General features: G+C 45.2%; 1 protein-coding gene and 1 long non-coding RNA gene across 3 annotated transcripts in view; one reads left to right on the top strand and one right to left on the bottom strand.

Annotated features, from left to right (window-relative positions):
• OXSR1 (oxidative stress responsive kinase 1) overlaps positions 1 to 10,438 on the bottom strand; it is an 87,462-nt gene extending 77,024 nt beyond the window's left edge. The window contains exon 1 of the mRNA XM_015619624.3: positions 10,231 to 10,438. Coding sequence (XP_015475110.1) covers positions 10,231 to 10,300 — 70 coding nt within the window. The 5' untranslated portion in view covers positions 10,301 to 10,438. The remainder of the gene's footprint in view (positions 1 to 10,230) is intronic.
• Positions 10,439 to 10,888: 450 nt separating this feature from the next.
• LOC107200824 lies at positions 10,889 to 15,360 on the top strand. Of its 2 annotated transcripts, none has more exons than XR_001519784.3 (2): positions 10,889 to 11,088; positions 14,992 to 15,360. It is a non-coding gene; the product is annotated as an uncharacterized LOC107200824 (long non-coding RNA). The 2 variants fall into 2 exon arrangements; XR_001519785.3 differs by having other exon boundaries at positions 10,889 to 11,241.
• Positions 15,361 to 15,570: the final 210 nt, after the last annotated feature.

The raw sequence follows: 15,570 nt of genomic DNA, 5'->3' as shown, positions 1-15,570 counted from the left end.
GACAAAGTTGTCACTGGGTCACTTTGCTGCTTGATTTCATCTGCAGTCACCAGCCCACACACAGGCAGCCAAGGTGAGCTTTCCACTGCCTCCCTGTGACAAAGAGCTGCAGCCACCCAGCACCAGACTCCGCACCAGGGCAAGAGATGTAAGGAAAAAAAAGACCAGGGGAAAAGCCACTGGCCACAGGAGGTATCAACAGAAAGGAGGATTACAAGGGAGGAGTATCAGCCCATCTGATATTCCTCCAAAATTTCCACTGCAAACACCAAAGCACGAAGAGAGGGTGGCAGAGGGTGCTGCTCTTGGCTGTATGCCTAACCTCACAGAGCCCTCATGATATCCCAAATCAGTCCAGACTTGTAGACATTCCATCAATGCTTTTAATAAAACACCCTCCAGCTGTCCAAGGTACCCAGGTGATTTGGGGAACACCTCTGAGACTATTTTCCCCATGGCAGTAACTACAGTAAGCTCCAAGGGCCAGTTACACAAGTTCTGCGTGACCTGCCACATTTACTTAAGATGCTATTAGCATGCCTAAATTAGATTTTTAGTTTGAAACCAATTATATTTATTTGATTTTGTGCCAACATCTCTGGCTAATTTAAAGGGCACTGCAGCTATGCAGTGTTAATTCTACACGATGGAAAGCAGGCTCAAACATCTCGTTTCCAAGCACAGCAACTTTAGTGGAGAAGGTTCATCCTTCCCTTTTAATCACTGTCAGTTGCCTTTATGGTATATGCAGCAATGTAAATATCATGCTGGCTGTCATCAGGTATTACCAAGGCTCAAAACCCAGCACTGGTACAGTAGCCAAGCCAGTGTTCTCCTTTCTTCCCTCCCAATCTTTATCTCTGAACTCTGTCTCAAATGTAATTGTCAGTTGTAGAGGATATTTTATTTGGCCGGGTTTCCACTTAACAGAACAATCTGTCTGCTTACAGTGCAGATGTTTGATAGTACCAGGGTTATTTTAGGTAAATAAGCTTTTAAGTATCAGATATATCCACTCTCAAAGGCTATTATCCTTTCTTTTTAGAAAATATCTTGATCTAGTAAATATTTTCTGCTTCTATTAGTCTGTTCAGCACACACAATTAGCCCACTAGTTAAAAATTACAATCTTTAACCAAGAGTAATGAGAACCATCCTGAGCCTTAGGATCTGGACAAATAACAGAGCTGAGGTTGCCAGTTCATCAGGCCTCTCAGCTGTTCAAATAAGATTTGCATTGGTGAGTCGTTCAACAGGAAAACTGTTCATACTCAAGATGCTTTTTCCAGTGAAGTACAGCTTGCTGCAAGTCAATACCAAGGTATTTATTAGCTGTTAATACCAAGCTATTTATTAGACAGCAATTGGCATCCTCAATGACTATTTTTACTTTAGTGAAAGGATGGAACTTATGGCCTCACCTTTCAACTTGCTTGCTGCTCCTGAGGGTGACCTTGCTGATCTCTACAACTCCCTCAAAGGAGGCTGTAGCAAGGTGGGAGTCAGTCTCTTCTCCCAGGTGACAAGTGACAGGATGAGAGGCAATGGCCTCAAGTTGCACCACAGGAGGTTTATATCAGATATTAGGAAAACCACCTTCTCTGAAAGGACAGTGAGGCACTGGAACACGCTGCCCAGGAAAGTGGTGGAACCACCATGCCTGGCAATGTTAAAAAAAACACTGGATGTGGCACTTGGGGGTAGGGTTTAGTGGTGAACACAGTGGTACAAGGTAATTGACTGGACTTGATGATCTTAAAGGTCTTTTCCAATCTTAACGATCCCACGACCCTATGATTTTATATGACTACCCCACATGGTGAGAGACAGAAAGGTTCACAAAGAAGTGGCCTAGGAAGTAAAGACGTAACACATCAAGTTTCCAAAGAATTCTATTTCCATTGGTAGATCATGAGGAATCACAAACTGGAGACATTTGTATCAATACTTTTAAGGTCTGGAGACAGCACAAATGCTAAGGTTCTGCACCTTCAAAGGGAATTGTCCTTGCAGATACAGCCTGAACATAAAGCAAGTACTGTAAGAAAAGCATCAAGCCTCAGCCACATGCTATGAAATACAAGGCATTGTTATTTCCCACTGTCCTGGGGAATCCATTAAGCAGCTGTTTCATCCAGCAATGACAGGGTCACAGGGAGGTTTGAGTGTTTAACAGAACATGTGTTGGTAATTCCCCCATGTGCCATTTCCAGCACAAGCATTCATTAATTCCGTATAGGGATTATACAATTTAGCATCAGCCAGAGCAGGGGGCTGAGTGCCACAACCCTGGGAGTCCACACTAGTTCTGTGTCTCAGGAACACAAGTGACAGGAGCTTTTCAGTTTTGGTCTGAAAATTGACATCACAAAATCCATCTCTGTGGATTTTGGAGGAAAGGTGTTTACTCCACAACAAGAAGTATTGTCTTTAATTGACGAATTTTCAAGGCATCAAGATAATCCAATATTGTGTTGCCTTTCTGAAGCTGGAGACAGTCTGAAATTCCCAACTACAGTTTCAGTTACCCCACTTACCTCAACAGGTATCAGCTCAGGGCACAGTCGAGCCGATAATTTTGTTAAGAAAAATATTCTGTAAGTGCTCTCAATCCCACAGCCATTAATGTGCTCTCTCACTTCTCAAATACCATCATTTTCCAATACCCTCTGCACTGTTTTCAAGGCTTCCTTTTCAGAAGAGCTGGAATGAACCCCAGAACCTAAGGAAATGGACTTAAAATCCCCTGAAGACTGAAAATGAACAAGAGCTTAACTTGGAGAGAATCAAAATTGAAAATGCACAACCTGTCCAACAGTAACTATGGAGCTTTCATCCAATATTTAGTAAACCTTCAGTTTTAGAAAGCATGTGCTGAACTGCCCCAAGATGCAATAATCTCACACACTGCCACAAGTACCTCAACACAATTCCACATTCACAATTAGTTTTTTAGACATTTTCCTTCCAGACAACACCCTCTCCTCTAATGAACTGTAAAATTTGTCAATTAGCTCTGCTCTAAGGCAAAAGACAACTTCAATTCTTCCACACAAGCCAGCAGAGGATACCACTGGACAAGCCACATGCTCAGTCAGATCTCACCAGAAGTGAGGTGGTTACTCAAGGTCAAATTTTCACTCTGCAGTTTTAACTTAATTCAACTCTGTGGATGGATGAAATGGGAACACTATCCTCCCACACAGCTTTATTAATAGCAAGGTGCTAGCAATAAGAGTAAAGTTTGTTCTTAAATTACCATTCACGACTATAAAACAGTAAAACTTCAGCAAAACCCAAGGAGAATTTACTACAGTAAGAGATGATCACTGAAGTATTTCAATTCACACTATTCCTTAACAGCTGCTTGTACCTTTTCTTTCCAGAATGAATTTACATAGGCTCATTTCCTGCCCAAAGGAAATATCCATTGGGGAGAATGCTATAAAGTCAGTCTAGCACAGAATAGTGAAATGAGAGAAAACAAGAATTTTTCCTCTCCCCCGCCCCAAACTCTCAAGACAAGGCAGTTGGAGCAGAAAATTGAAATCTGGCAAAAAATTAAAACCTCATTCAGAAAAGATTTTCTGTATTCCCTCACAAATGCATTTTAATTTGACTGAGTTACCAGACTTTGAAGGTGTCGTTTCACATGCATGCAGTACAAGCTGTATAAAACTAAGGGATGGGAGGTGAAAGTAAGATTTGCCTAATATGGTAATTTGGTGAGAAAGTGAATCAGTGCTCTGAATTTACTCTGTACTTCATTCACAGATGGGATCTGTGAAGCATTTAAGAGTGGAAGACAATCATCACCTCCAGACTTACCAGTGTGTAGAACCAAAGAGGTCTCAGAAACCCTGGCAAGGCACAACAGACTCCAGTTTGATGGAGGCTGATACATAACCAAGTATTTTTTTATGGAATTTCTTTTAATTACAAGAAAGTTCATGTTAAGCAAAAGTTCCGCATGCAGTGGTGCACACCAGGAAACAACAATCTTTAAGAACCTCAGGGAGTGGTGAGAGAAATGACTTGGGAAAAAAACTTTGCTGGTTGTTGTAGCTGTTGAGTAGTTGTGAAAAGAAGTACTGGATTTTTTGTTTGGTCACTTGTATCACCACAAATCCCTACCTGCTTGTACAGTGCAACAGGACCACCTAATATGGTTAAAAACAAGCAATATGCAGGCAGTGATGATTAACATGAAAACTCCACTCATGAGCAGTGATTCAAGGAAAACAACATGCTCAAACAAGTTAAGGGATCAAACTTAGGGCTGACAGAACCCCACACTAAGGTTAGTCCCTTTATTTATGTTCATGCACATGAGGAACATGAGAAATTATCACTCAGTACTGTGGACCCAGTCAGGCACCTGTATCCCTGCTGCTATTCAGCTGTAATCACACCATTTGCAAAAGTGATCCTGTCTCACTCAAGCCAGACAAGTTGGATTTTGTTCTTAGTCCGGCTCCCTTCATTAGTATATGCATTATTTTGCCTACCAGAGGTACCCCATCTTTTCTCACACACCAAGAGCTATGACCTTCTGATTAAGAGCCTGGACTGCCTGTCAGCCAGGGACCTAACCCTGTCTCCAAGACTTTCCCGTGTGGCTGCCAGGAAGAGAGACAGAGTTTCACGTGTTTTTTAGAAATGTCAAGGCTCAACTCCCTTAGGTGAAGTCACAGGAAACTGCAGCAACTTTGAGAGCCAAGTCCTTCATATCTGCATCTCAGTTGTTTGATTTTAAAGGGAATGCAGGATAATAGGCTGAACTTGTCTGGAAAGCCCCAGCATCCTGATATTTCAGAGATTTTGCAATGCCAAATTCCACTGCTCCAACAGCTATTCTTCTACACCCACAAAGCTCTCAAGCCTGTCTCTCCCTATTAAGAAAGTTTAATAACATCAAGTTTACAAGCACTCCATTAGGATGTCCACAGCTAAATTTATTGCTGCAGAGCTTTACAACGAATATTATCCATTTTTGGGGAAATCTTCCAAGAAAATCTGACCAAGACACAGTTTGTTGCAGGGCACCAATACAATTAGCAATAAGTGTTATTGCCATCATTTTAAAGAGCTCCATCTTTTATGAAAAGATTACATCTCTAGACTCTGGCTTAGTGGGCAAGCTGCTAACACTCAGAAAGAAAAGAGATGCTGCCAAGTTTAAATAGACAAACGTTCTGGGGAAGAGTTGATTCTCTTCAAGATTTCATCAGCTGCAGAAGCAAGAAGCCTCCCAGGCATACATTTGTCAGGCAGCATGCACAGCCCTCAGGTGTGCTCAGGAGCACAGCACAGACACACTTCCCAGCCCCAACCAAGATATTTGCATTAAATTGAAACTATTTAAATAGATTCTTGAGAAATGGAAGTGTTAAACATTAATGGGTCCAGGTACCTAACAGTACTGAAAGCAACTGCTACATAGAAACCAAATCCAGGAAAGTGTGAACACTTCCACATGAAACACCCTGCATGTTGTTTTTTTCCTAATACCCCAGAATAGCTGAAAGCAGCGGGATCTGTCTCTGTTCTCCCCTCCAACCAGCAGGCAAGACTAACAACCACGTATTCTTCCCAGCCAGCCTCCTTCATCACTGCTTGGCTTTGTAAGCCCTCATTTTGTTACCTTGTGCATTTTATCCTCCTTCCTATCAGGGCACACACAACAGAGGCACTAAAAAAAGGCACATGCACAACCAAACACCTTTTGCTTTCACTTCCCCGGAGGTGAAAAGAGACTCAATTCAGCTCAGATTCTAGCAGGGCAATAGTATCAAAGGTCTTAAAGAAATGAGATGTGTCAAGTATCCAAAGGAAAGGTAACCTAGATCAGCTTGGATATTCTGTTGCACTCAGGATCACACAAGATATATCTGTCCACCTCCAAGCAGCCGAGAAACTGGTACTGAGCATCTCCCACTTCAATTCCCAAGCAGACCAAGTACTACGAATGACCACTCATTTTTTTTTACTTATCTACATTTGCCCAAAGTTAATTTAATGTAAGTTTTAACATAACATAAATCAACTAAGGCTTTTCCACCAACTTCATGTGGAAAAAATGAGCACACAAAGAAAGTCTTCAAATGAATTAACCAGCCTGAATTCTGGGAATACATTGTAGGAATCAATTTTGCTCAGCAAAGCTGGGGGGGAGGAGTGGGAATTCATGAGGAAATGCTAAAACAAAACATATGGCATCAAGACTGAATCCTAAACACTCCATTTAGAGCTCAGGCAGTTCTATTTTGTACAGTGTAACATTTTTCTTGAATGGGTTTTAAGTATCAGTCGTGTGAAACTGGCTGCAGCCAGCTAGCAATGAACACCATGCTCAAAAAAAAAAAAAAAAAAAAACCAACAAAAACCCAGCCCCTAAAGTTATCATTGGACAAAAGCCTCCCATACCAGTCTGGTTTTTACATCCAAAGACCCTGATCGCTCCTGGTCAGCACCTCCAGGCTGCTCTTCTTCAATGGCCGTGATTTCTCAGCACATGAGACTCCTACACAAGTACCAAACAGATGACCACAGACACCTTGATAAAATTTGGGAAAGCAGATACCTTAAAATTAAGTTCCTCTCTACCCACAAAAAAAATTCTCCCACACAGGGCTGGGATGAACACAGATAAAAATCTAAACATTCAGCACCAAAAGATCAACATGTTCACAGGCAAAGCCCAACTCCAAAGCTACTCAAACAGTCATTAACAAAACTAATCATTCCTTAAATGGTGACTTCAATTTTCAATTTAGGCTTGATTTCTGATGGGATAAGAAACTCCCACCACATCTGTTCATGCAGCCCGCGCTGCAAAGGAATCTGTCAGGGGAGAGAGGGCACAGGAACAGAGGCCAGGAGCACTCCCACCACTAATTTATCACCGGTTTCTGGCACGGGCTGTTTGCAGCAAAGGGGATGCTCCTAAATCAAACAGCCACAGTCAGCACGGTTCTCATCTTTCCAAAAAAGTAGCAAAACGAGAATGACCCAGTTCCAACCAACTTCACTCCTGCTACCAGCATTTCCAAGAGGAATTGTGAGATCCAGGGGAACTCGCATGTGTGAGTATCTGATCAGCACAAGCAGCATGAGGTCGAATTTTTTTCAGGCTTCAAAAAGAAGACTGCAGTAATTTATATGCAATTCACGCTCAGAAGACCAACCACCTTCACAACCGCGGCACAGACTATATTCTGCTTTTTAGATAAAAAATGCAGCATCTCCAGAGGCCCTATTCACCTGCAGAACTCTCGCTACTCTGGGAGTACATTTCACTGAAATGCTTTTTAAATTGCTTCCTCTAACCCACCTACATTTTATCCTATTTTAAAATGAAATCAGGTTCTCATCTGATCAAAGTTCCTTGATTCAGTGTATCAGGAGTTATTTAAGCCTAAGGAGGCTACTCAGCAGTTATTAACACTAACCAAGCATAATTAACATGGGTATTAATCCACACCTTCATAATGGCATGAGTCATCCCAGTGCTGAGTAATCCTTTTTTATTTATATATAGTATTAGCCAGAATCAGGGGGGTAGTTTTACAATTGAGGTTCTCTTTGCAGGTAGGAAACTTGCTTTTTCTATTACTGCACTTGAGTGGTATGGAACCATCCACACCTAATAAAAGCCACATATGGCTATTTTCAGGCAAAACCAGTACAAATTAAAGAACTGGATTACAAATGGATTTCCATTATTCCATTTGAAAAACAGCTGAGCTGGTAATCTCAAAATTTACTCTAAATTTTAAGAGTAATGCTTTTTTTCCATCAGGAAACAAGTTAAATCCTTTAAAAGCACCGGTACAAGGTTCATCTCTTTCCACACCAGAACATCTCTTTGTTCCTTGCTGAAGAACCTTTACAGCACTTCAGTTATAAAGTGAGCTCAAAGAAAAAAAAAAAAAACAAAAAAACACGAAAAACCCTTGAGGTTTACAGAAGACATGAAGCAGGAGGCAAGGCAGTCCAGCTCAGTTAACACAGTGACATTTTGTCCCACAAATCATATACGTGCTAGGAAACTTGCGTCACATCTCCATCCAGGCCGCTGGCAGACACACCAGTGTTTGAAACGAGTAAAGGGGGGGCAGGGGACAGGAAAGTTAAAAAGAGAAACCATATGTTTGCAATATACACATCTCAGTGTACACTCCATCACATGCCAAAATGCCAACACAATCTTTCAGTGAGCAGGCAACATCCAGAAACTCAGTTTGCAGAGGGACTGGGAAAAGATACAGAAGAAATTAAACACTTTTTCCAGATTTCTCCTCAAGTTCTGTCAGTTAACATGAGACAACACATCTCTGTGCTCCTCCCAGTAGTCTGAGGCTGTGGGATGTGCGTCTCCAGAGCACGTTCTCCCAAGAGCAGAAGTGTATTTACATTCCCTTTCGTTCCCATCCCACCCCACTCCCCAGCTACAAAGAGGCATTCGCTCCTATCCTTGATTACTCAGGTCCAAATCCTTTCTTTGTGCCACCACAAAGCATCCCTTTGCAGGCTCTGAAAAGAAAAGGAAGTATTTCCCACACAGAGAAATTCAGTTCTTTCCCCAGGAAACGGGTGGCATGTTCTCCCACTTCCTCCCCACACCTGTATCTCCTGCTCCTCAGGGAGGCTGAACATCCTCCTCCCCAGGGTACATTTTCCAGAAGAGATTTAAAGGGTTGGTCTGTAGGATTACATCTTCTCAGTCTTTACAGGGAGCTGGTCTCCTTCCTAAAGCACTGCTGCTTCCTCTGAGCAGAGGGAGAAGACAAAGCCTGATCCCACAGAGAAACAGGGATTTCCAGAAAGATTTCCCCCACTCCACAACTTCAGTTCCTTCCTACTTTTAAACAATGTGAAGAATTTAATCTCTTAAAACAGCATTTTCACTAACTCTTCCACCCTCAACAGAAAACAAGCCTCCCCACGAGGCAGACATGGAAAGCCTGGCAGTGACAGTGCTACGTCATCCAGAAACTTCAAATATAAGCACTCCACAAAGATTACTCAAAGAATTAACCTCCTTCCTAAAACCCTTTGGCCGGGAGCCTGCCCTGCCACTCTCCTAATTCATTCCGAGCCTCCGGAGGGTGAGACGGGAGGCACTGACCTTAGAGTCACCTGTGGCACCACCTATGATGTGTCACACACTCGCCCTAGAGCAATATATCCCTCAAACACACCCCAACAAAATGGTCGAGACAGCTAATAAATCAGTACAGCGGGAGGCTTTCAGTAACTAGCCAGTTTAATGCCAAGATAGAGCGAAGAAGGAAAAAAAAAAATAAAAAATCATTTAATGGAGAGACCAAGGGCTGCGGCCTCGAGCTGAGGACAATGAATGAAAACGCACGGCAGCAGCAAAATCCCAGGGTAAAAGGCTCGTTCGGCGGCTCTAGCAAACCCTCCGTGCAATGACCAAAGCAGCGCGGGGCTCCGAAACTGCTGAGAGGTGGGGTCTCCCCAAAATGAACGCGGTGCCCTAGAAGGAGAGAGCCCACGCAAGCTCTGGAGTTCACTCCCGCTGACCACCTCACGCCCTGCACATCCCAAACCACATCGTGGTGGGAAGAAAAGCCCCGGCAAGGCTTTTCCCGTCCCGACACAAGGAGACACAGACGCTGCCCAAGGAGCGAGCAGAGGCCAGGGACGAGCCCCCTGCCAGGGGGGTATCCCCGCGACCACCACAATCCTCTCCTGGGATGGGGCAGACCCGCGTCCCCTTCCGTGGGCCCCACACACAGATGAGGAGGGGCAGCAGCCTCAGCAGAGGGGTCCCACAGACCCTCACGCCCCTCAGAGCCCCTCGCAAGGCGGGGGGACAAATCCTCTCACATCCTTCCGACATACGTGGCTGGAGGAGAGGGAGGTGGTCACACAGTCCCAGTCCGTGACGGGGGGTGTGCGACGGGACCCCCCTCCAGCTGAGAGACACCCCAAACCCTCACAGCCCTCAGAGTGGGGGGGGGAGACCCCCTCAAATGAAGGGTCCCCCAGATCTTCAGACCTCATTGTGGGGGAACGAACCCTCTCACACTCTCACATGGCTGAGGGAGGGGGAAGCCACACAGTCCTACTCCTTTGCGCGGCGTGTGACAGGATCCCCCTCAGCTGAGGGGGGTCGAACCCCCCCTTCCTTCACCGGACTCACATCCCCACATCCGAGGGGCGCCCTGCACCCCCCCCCCACCCACCCCGATGACCGCTCACCGATGACCTCCTGCAGCTCGTAGTCATCCTTGTTGATGGACCAGGGCAGCGCGCTGGGCTCCTCGGCCATGGCCGCGCCGCGCCCGCCGCCCTCCGCGCCGCGAGAGGGAGCGTCCCCGAGGGGTGAGGGAGCGGAGAGGAGGCGCTGCGGTGTCCCGGCTGTCCCTGAACCCCGGCCGAGCCCGAGCCCCCTCCTCCTCCGCCTCCTCCTCTCCCGCCGCTACCGCCGGCCCAACTCCGGCCGCCGCCACCTCCTGCACCTGCCCATGCCCGGAGCGCTAACGTCACCCGCGTGCGCCCCGCCCGCCACGGCAGGGCGCCTCTCGCCGCCATCTTGAGCGCGGCGTGGCGACTCCCCGCCCGGCGCCAGAAATTGACTACGCCACGGTTTGCTCGGTTATCACCACCGGCCTCAGGGGACGGGCCGGTAAGGGAGGATTCCAAAGCGAAGGACGGAGGAGGAGCCCCTAAGGAAAGGGCGGGGATGCCACACACAAGATGGCGGCCGCGAACACCGTCCCCGCCCTCAGGCATAAGGTGGGAGCGGGAGCCGATTTAAGAGCAGCGAGTGCAACGATTGGCTGCCAGCTGCCGGATCCGCCCCTTCTATTGGTCGAGCGGCTGTCAATCATGCGCTGGCGTTTCCCGGGTCCCTGTGCCCGCGGGGCCCGGCCTGATCCTGCCGTGAGGGGACGCAGAGGCTGCGGGCGGGAGCGGGGCCTGGCCCAGGCGCTCCAGGGATGCACATTCCGTGCTTAAAAATAGTTTGTGGGTGTGAGGCATCAGGAGGCCTGGTATTCTCGCAGCCCCTGAGGATGGGCAATTCTCCGCTCCACGCTGCAGTTCCAGCGTTCGTGGGTATGTCCAACAGCCTCATGGAGATGTCCTGCACGCTCATCCTATGGTTTAAGGCCTCGCACCCGGAGCTTTTTTATCTGGATGCATTCAGGAGTACATCTGGTGGTCATTGAGGAAAACAAATTGAAATTTAAAAGCGTAAGGAATGCAAGGGTGAGTGGCACCATGCACTCACAAAGGCTGATGTCCCTCTCTAATATATATATAAATTTACATTTTTTTTGTAGTTTGAGGATTACTGTTTTTCTCCAACATGAAAATAGATAAAACACTGTTAAAATGCAAGACTGTAACCATTAGGAGAACCGACTGGAATCTCAGTATCAGGTTTCATCCTTCTTTGCTGGTCACTGTTCTCGTGGCTTGATGTCAGGCCCTTCTGTGGGTCAAAGAACATCGGTTATATGTATTTTTAGTTTATTAGGACAAATTCCTGAGATGTCTCTGGTGAACCAGGCTTTGTAAAGGGCCACTGCCAAAGTCATGGTCTGACCACAGTGCTTTCACTCATGCCCTAATGCAGGACACCAGCTCCTTCCTTCTACTCTTTTTTGTGTTCTACAAAAAGTGCCAAAGCCCCATCTCACTCACTGCTGTGCAAGCACTCCACAACTCTGTCATAAGGCAGAACCTCCAACTGAAAAGCTGTTTGTTTTCCTGCTTGTCTGTGTTAAACATTCCCCTGCTGAGCCATTTTTAATATTTGCTAAATATTCCTTAATTACTGCTCGGAACCTTCTCTGTGATCTTTTAACCATGTTATAAAATGAGTTTATATAGCAATTAAAAACAGGTTTTACCCCAGAGCAGGCACCCGGGTAGCCAGTGTCGTATTTCTGATAGCTAACAGCATGTTAAAAATGGATCTGAGCCAGGCACCACCAACAAAAAGAGACTTATACATGTAATTTTACCACATGCTTTTAAATTCAGAACTATCTTTTGGATTCTCTTATTCTGGGTTGAAAATCTTCTCCCTGAAGGCAATGCTAAAACTCTTACTGCTTTAGACCACTGGGGTAGGATTAGGTCCACAATGTGCCTTGTTCTTTAGGGATAACCACAGGCTTTGATCAAAATTAAAATTTAAAATGTTCACTGGCAAGACCACTAGTGGCCACGTGAGCACAGAGAGATGAGTGCTACATTTTAGTTTTCCAGCTCTGCCATGAAAAATGCATTTCCATATTTTTAAACCCAGATCTCTCATTCACTCATGGACTCCAAGTCTCATAAATTTTGCATTATTTTTTTAAATGAACTCAGCACTTTGAGTCTCTCAAAAGTCAGGGTTTGCTGTTGCACTCATTCATTTAGTGGGTTGTTCCAACCTGAGTCTGCTGGGGGATGAAAACATGAAGCTGGATTCCACAAAGCTCTTATTCCTTAGCGAGCTTCCGACCTCCAAGCAGCACCTTCTCCTCTTTCATCACTTCTGCTCATCCTGTTTCCTGATTTGCTGTATTTTTCCTGTCTTGTGTAGGCTGTGAGCTCCTCAGGACAGAAGCAATGCCTCTATTTAGGAAAAAACTGAGAAGTGGTGCTGCTGAATCAAGTGTTCTTTTGTAATAACAAGAAATTTTAGTGGAAATCTGAAGTGGTAAAGCAGCTTCCTGGTGTATCCACCTCCACTCTGGACTGAGCTTTAGGGGAGACTGAGAAGTGGAAAAACTTCAGATGTCTTTCAGGTGGGAAGGCTGCAGCCTGAGAAAAAAAAAATAAAAATCCCAGAGAAAAAAATAAATTCCAGAACTGGGTTTCCTGAATATTTTGACTTCCAGTAAAATGCCACGGATCAGGGCAGGCAGGGCCCTCGTCCTCCACTGATTCTGCAGCAGAGTGGAGGCTTTCTCCTGGCTCCTGCATTTCACTGATATCCTGGGGCTGGTGTTCCACTGCCAAAGCCTTGGCACACCAGGCACACAAAGCATGCTCTCACACAAAATGCTCCCCTTCTCGTAAGGCACATGGTTTCCTGCCTTTCTGGGCCAATTACTTATTGTTTCAGTGAAACTTACTGGCACTGTCCAGCTCTTAGCTTGGTTTTTCCATCCATGTAATATTGTAAAAATGATGTTTAATTCCCAGGTTGGTTTTTGATGCTCAGCACACAGACATTGCTACCTTTAGCACCTGGGAAGCGTCCTTGATGGGTTTTGTCAGCAGGTCAAGGGAGGTGATTCTGCCCCTCTACTCCAGTCTGGTGAGATCCCACCTCCAGAGCTGCATCCAGCTCTAGAGTTCCAGCACAGGAAGGATGTGGAGCTGTTGGAGTGAATCCAGAGGAGGCCACAAAGATGCTGGAGCACCTCTGCTGTAACAAAAATGGGAACAAACCTTTTAGCAGGGCCTGTTGCAAAAGGACAAGGGGGAATGACTTTAAACTGAAGGACTGTCAGTTTAGATGAGATATGAGAAAGAAGTTTTTTATCTTAAGGGTAGTGAGGCACTGACACAGATTGCCCAGAGAGGTGGTAATGCCCCATTCCTGCAAATATTCAAGGCCAGGTTGGATGGGGCTCTGACCATCTGTTCTAGTGGAAGATGTCCCTGCTCATTACAGGGAGGTTGGGCTGGGTGACCTTTAAAGGTCCCTTCCAACTCAAACTATTTTATGATTCTATGATCATCATCACAACTGTGAACATAAATGAACTTCATTTATGCTTGGGTTGCAGAAAATTAATTTAAATCCATTTTGTGTACTGAGGCTCTGCAGATTTCATCTTTCTAGTCATGTAGCCTCTCAGATATTTAATTTTCTTCTTGTTAGACTTTAAGTCAAAGTTCTCTTTCAGCACAGCCATGCAGACATTTGCTGTCACAGTTCAGCGGTGTTCGGGGCCGTGGCATTTGTTGACATGTTTATGGTTTAAGGCTCTTTAAGGCACCATAAACCTCTGTGTGTAAGTGCAGTGGCTCCCAGGGCTGGTGCAAACAATGGCAGTTAATGTGCCTGTGGAGCTGCCTGGTACAGGCCTGGGCTGAGGGAAGCCCAACAATGCCTGTTTTATTGCCTTTGGAGCTGGGCAAGTCTGTGTCCTCGAGCAGAATGCCTGACCTTGTTCCACTGCAGAATTTGCCTGCTGTTCTCTCTTCATGGAAACACTTCCAGGTTTATTGACGGGACCTTACTCTATCAAACTGTAGCTGATTACTTAACTAAGTACAAGGCAGTTTCCTCTCCAGCAAAGGCAGGCACTGCACTTGATCTCCTGGCAGCTTTGCTTTGGAGAAATGAGGTGAGGACCCTGCAGTAGAGGAAAGAGCAGTGATTTCAAACCCTCCAACTGGTGCAAGCTTTTAATAATAGCTGTTTTCAAACCACAAGCTGAATTCCAGTCTAAACCACACCAGCAGGTTTTCCTAAGTGATCCCGTGTGCTACCCTGTATCTCCACCTCATCACTGAGCCATTTCAAATTCAGCTCTGAGGTCACTTTGAAGTCAAGTAGCTGAAGGCCCAGTTTTTACAGGTGAATTCTGGTTCTCACAGGGTGTTTACTGAAACCAGCTTTTGCTCTGCAAACACACTTCTCATCCCAGCACCCTGCCTCTCAACAGAAACTCTGTGCTGCTCTCTTACTTCCTTCACTGAAAATATATCCCAGATTTTAAGATCCAGGGAACAAGCGAAGAGTTTATGACCAAGACAAGTATTTTTCTTCTTACTCTTCTAAGTTTATAATTTTTTTAGTATATTAATTGAAAGCCATTTAACCATCTCTGTAACAAATTAAAGCTTTGCTTCCTCCTTCCAATCTAATATAAAATCAATGCTGGACTTGAGAAATAATTATAACAGGATCTTGATTAACACATACCTGAGCCATCATTTAATAATCGGCCCTTGCTCTACTCTGGTTTACAATAATGCTTTCTTCATACCTCTTTGTCTTTACAGAAGCCAATGAAAGACACTTCACATGCCTGTACCTCTTTTCACCCTGGGAATTCCACAGCTTCTGAGGACAGAAAGGTTTTCCCACCAGCCTCTTCTGTGGTGGGTAAATCTCCATCATAAAGCATTTTCTAAGCAGCTGACTGGGACAGGGATGAGAATGTGTTTCAGAGCTTTTCCCCTGGTTCTTGAAAGTGCAAAATAAGCCTGGTAGAAGCCATGGCAGGACTGAGCACAGAAAGCAGCTTTTGAAGGTGACACTGCTGCTCCCAGGTGGTACAGCATGGACCCTCTCTCACCTGGGAGTGCTTGGACCCAATTTACAGCTGGCAAACTTTGAAGAAATCAAATAAAACTTCTTTTGTAATTTTACAGTGAAGTAAAAGGAGTTCTCTGAAAGGGCAATGAGAAAAGAAACCCTAGGAATAGAAAGATAGGGTTGAATAAGATTTCATTCACTTCTTGCCATCTGGGAATAAAATTTGTGAGGGAATACTGTTCTTATCTTTATAAATGGCCAATATCTTCTCAAACCCAGCAAAGCAGAAGGCAGACAAGGTTTATAGCTCACATTAGCAGATT

Source organism: Parus major, chromosome 2, assembly GCF_001522545.3.
Source record: "Parus major isolate Abel chromosome 2, Parus_major1.1, whole genome shotgun sequence".
Classification (NCBI taxonomy): domain Eukaryota; kingdom Metazoa; phylum Chordata; class Aves; order Passeriformes; family Paridae; genus Parus; species Parus major.
The sequence above is the reverse complement of the archived record's forward strand: the minus strand, read 5'-3'. Positions and strand labels throughout refer to the sequence as shown.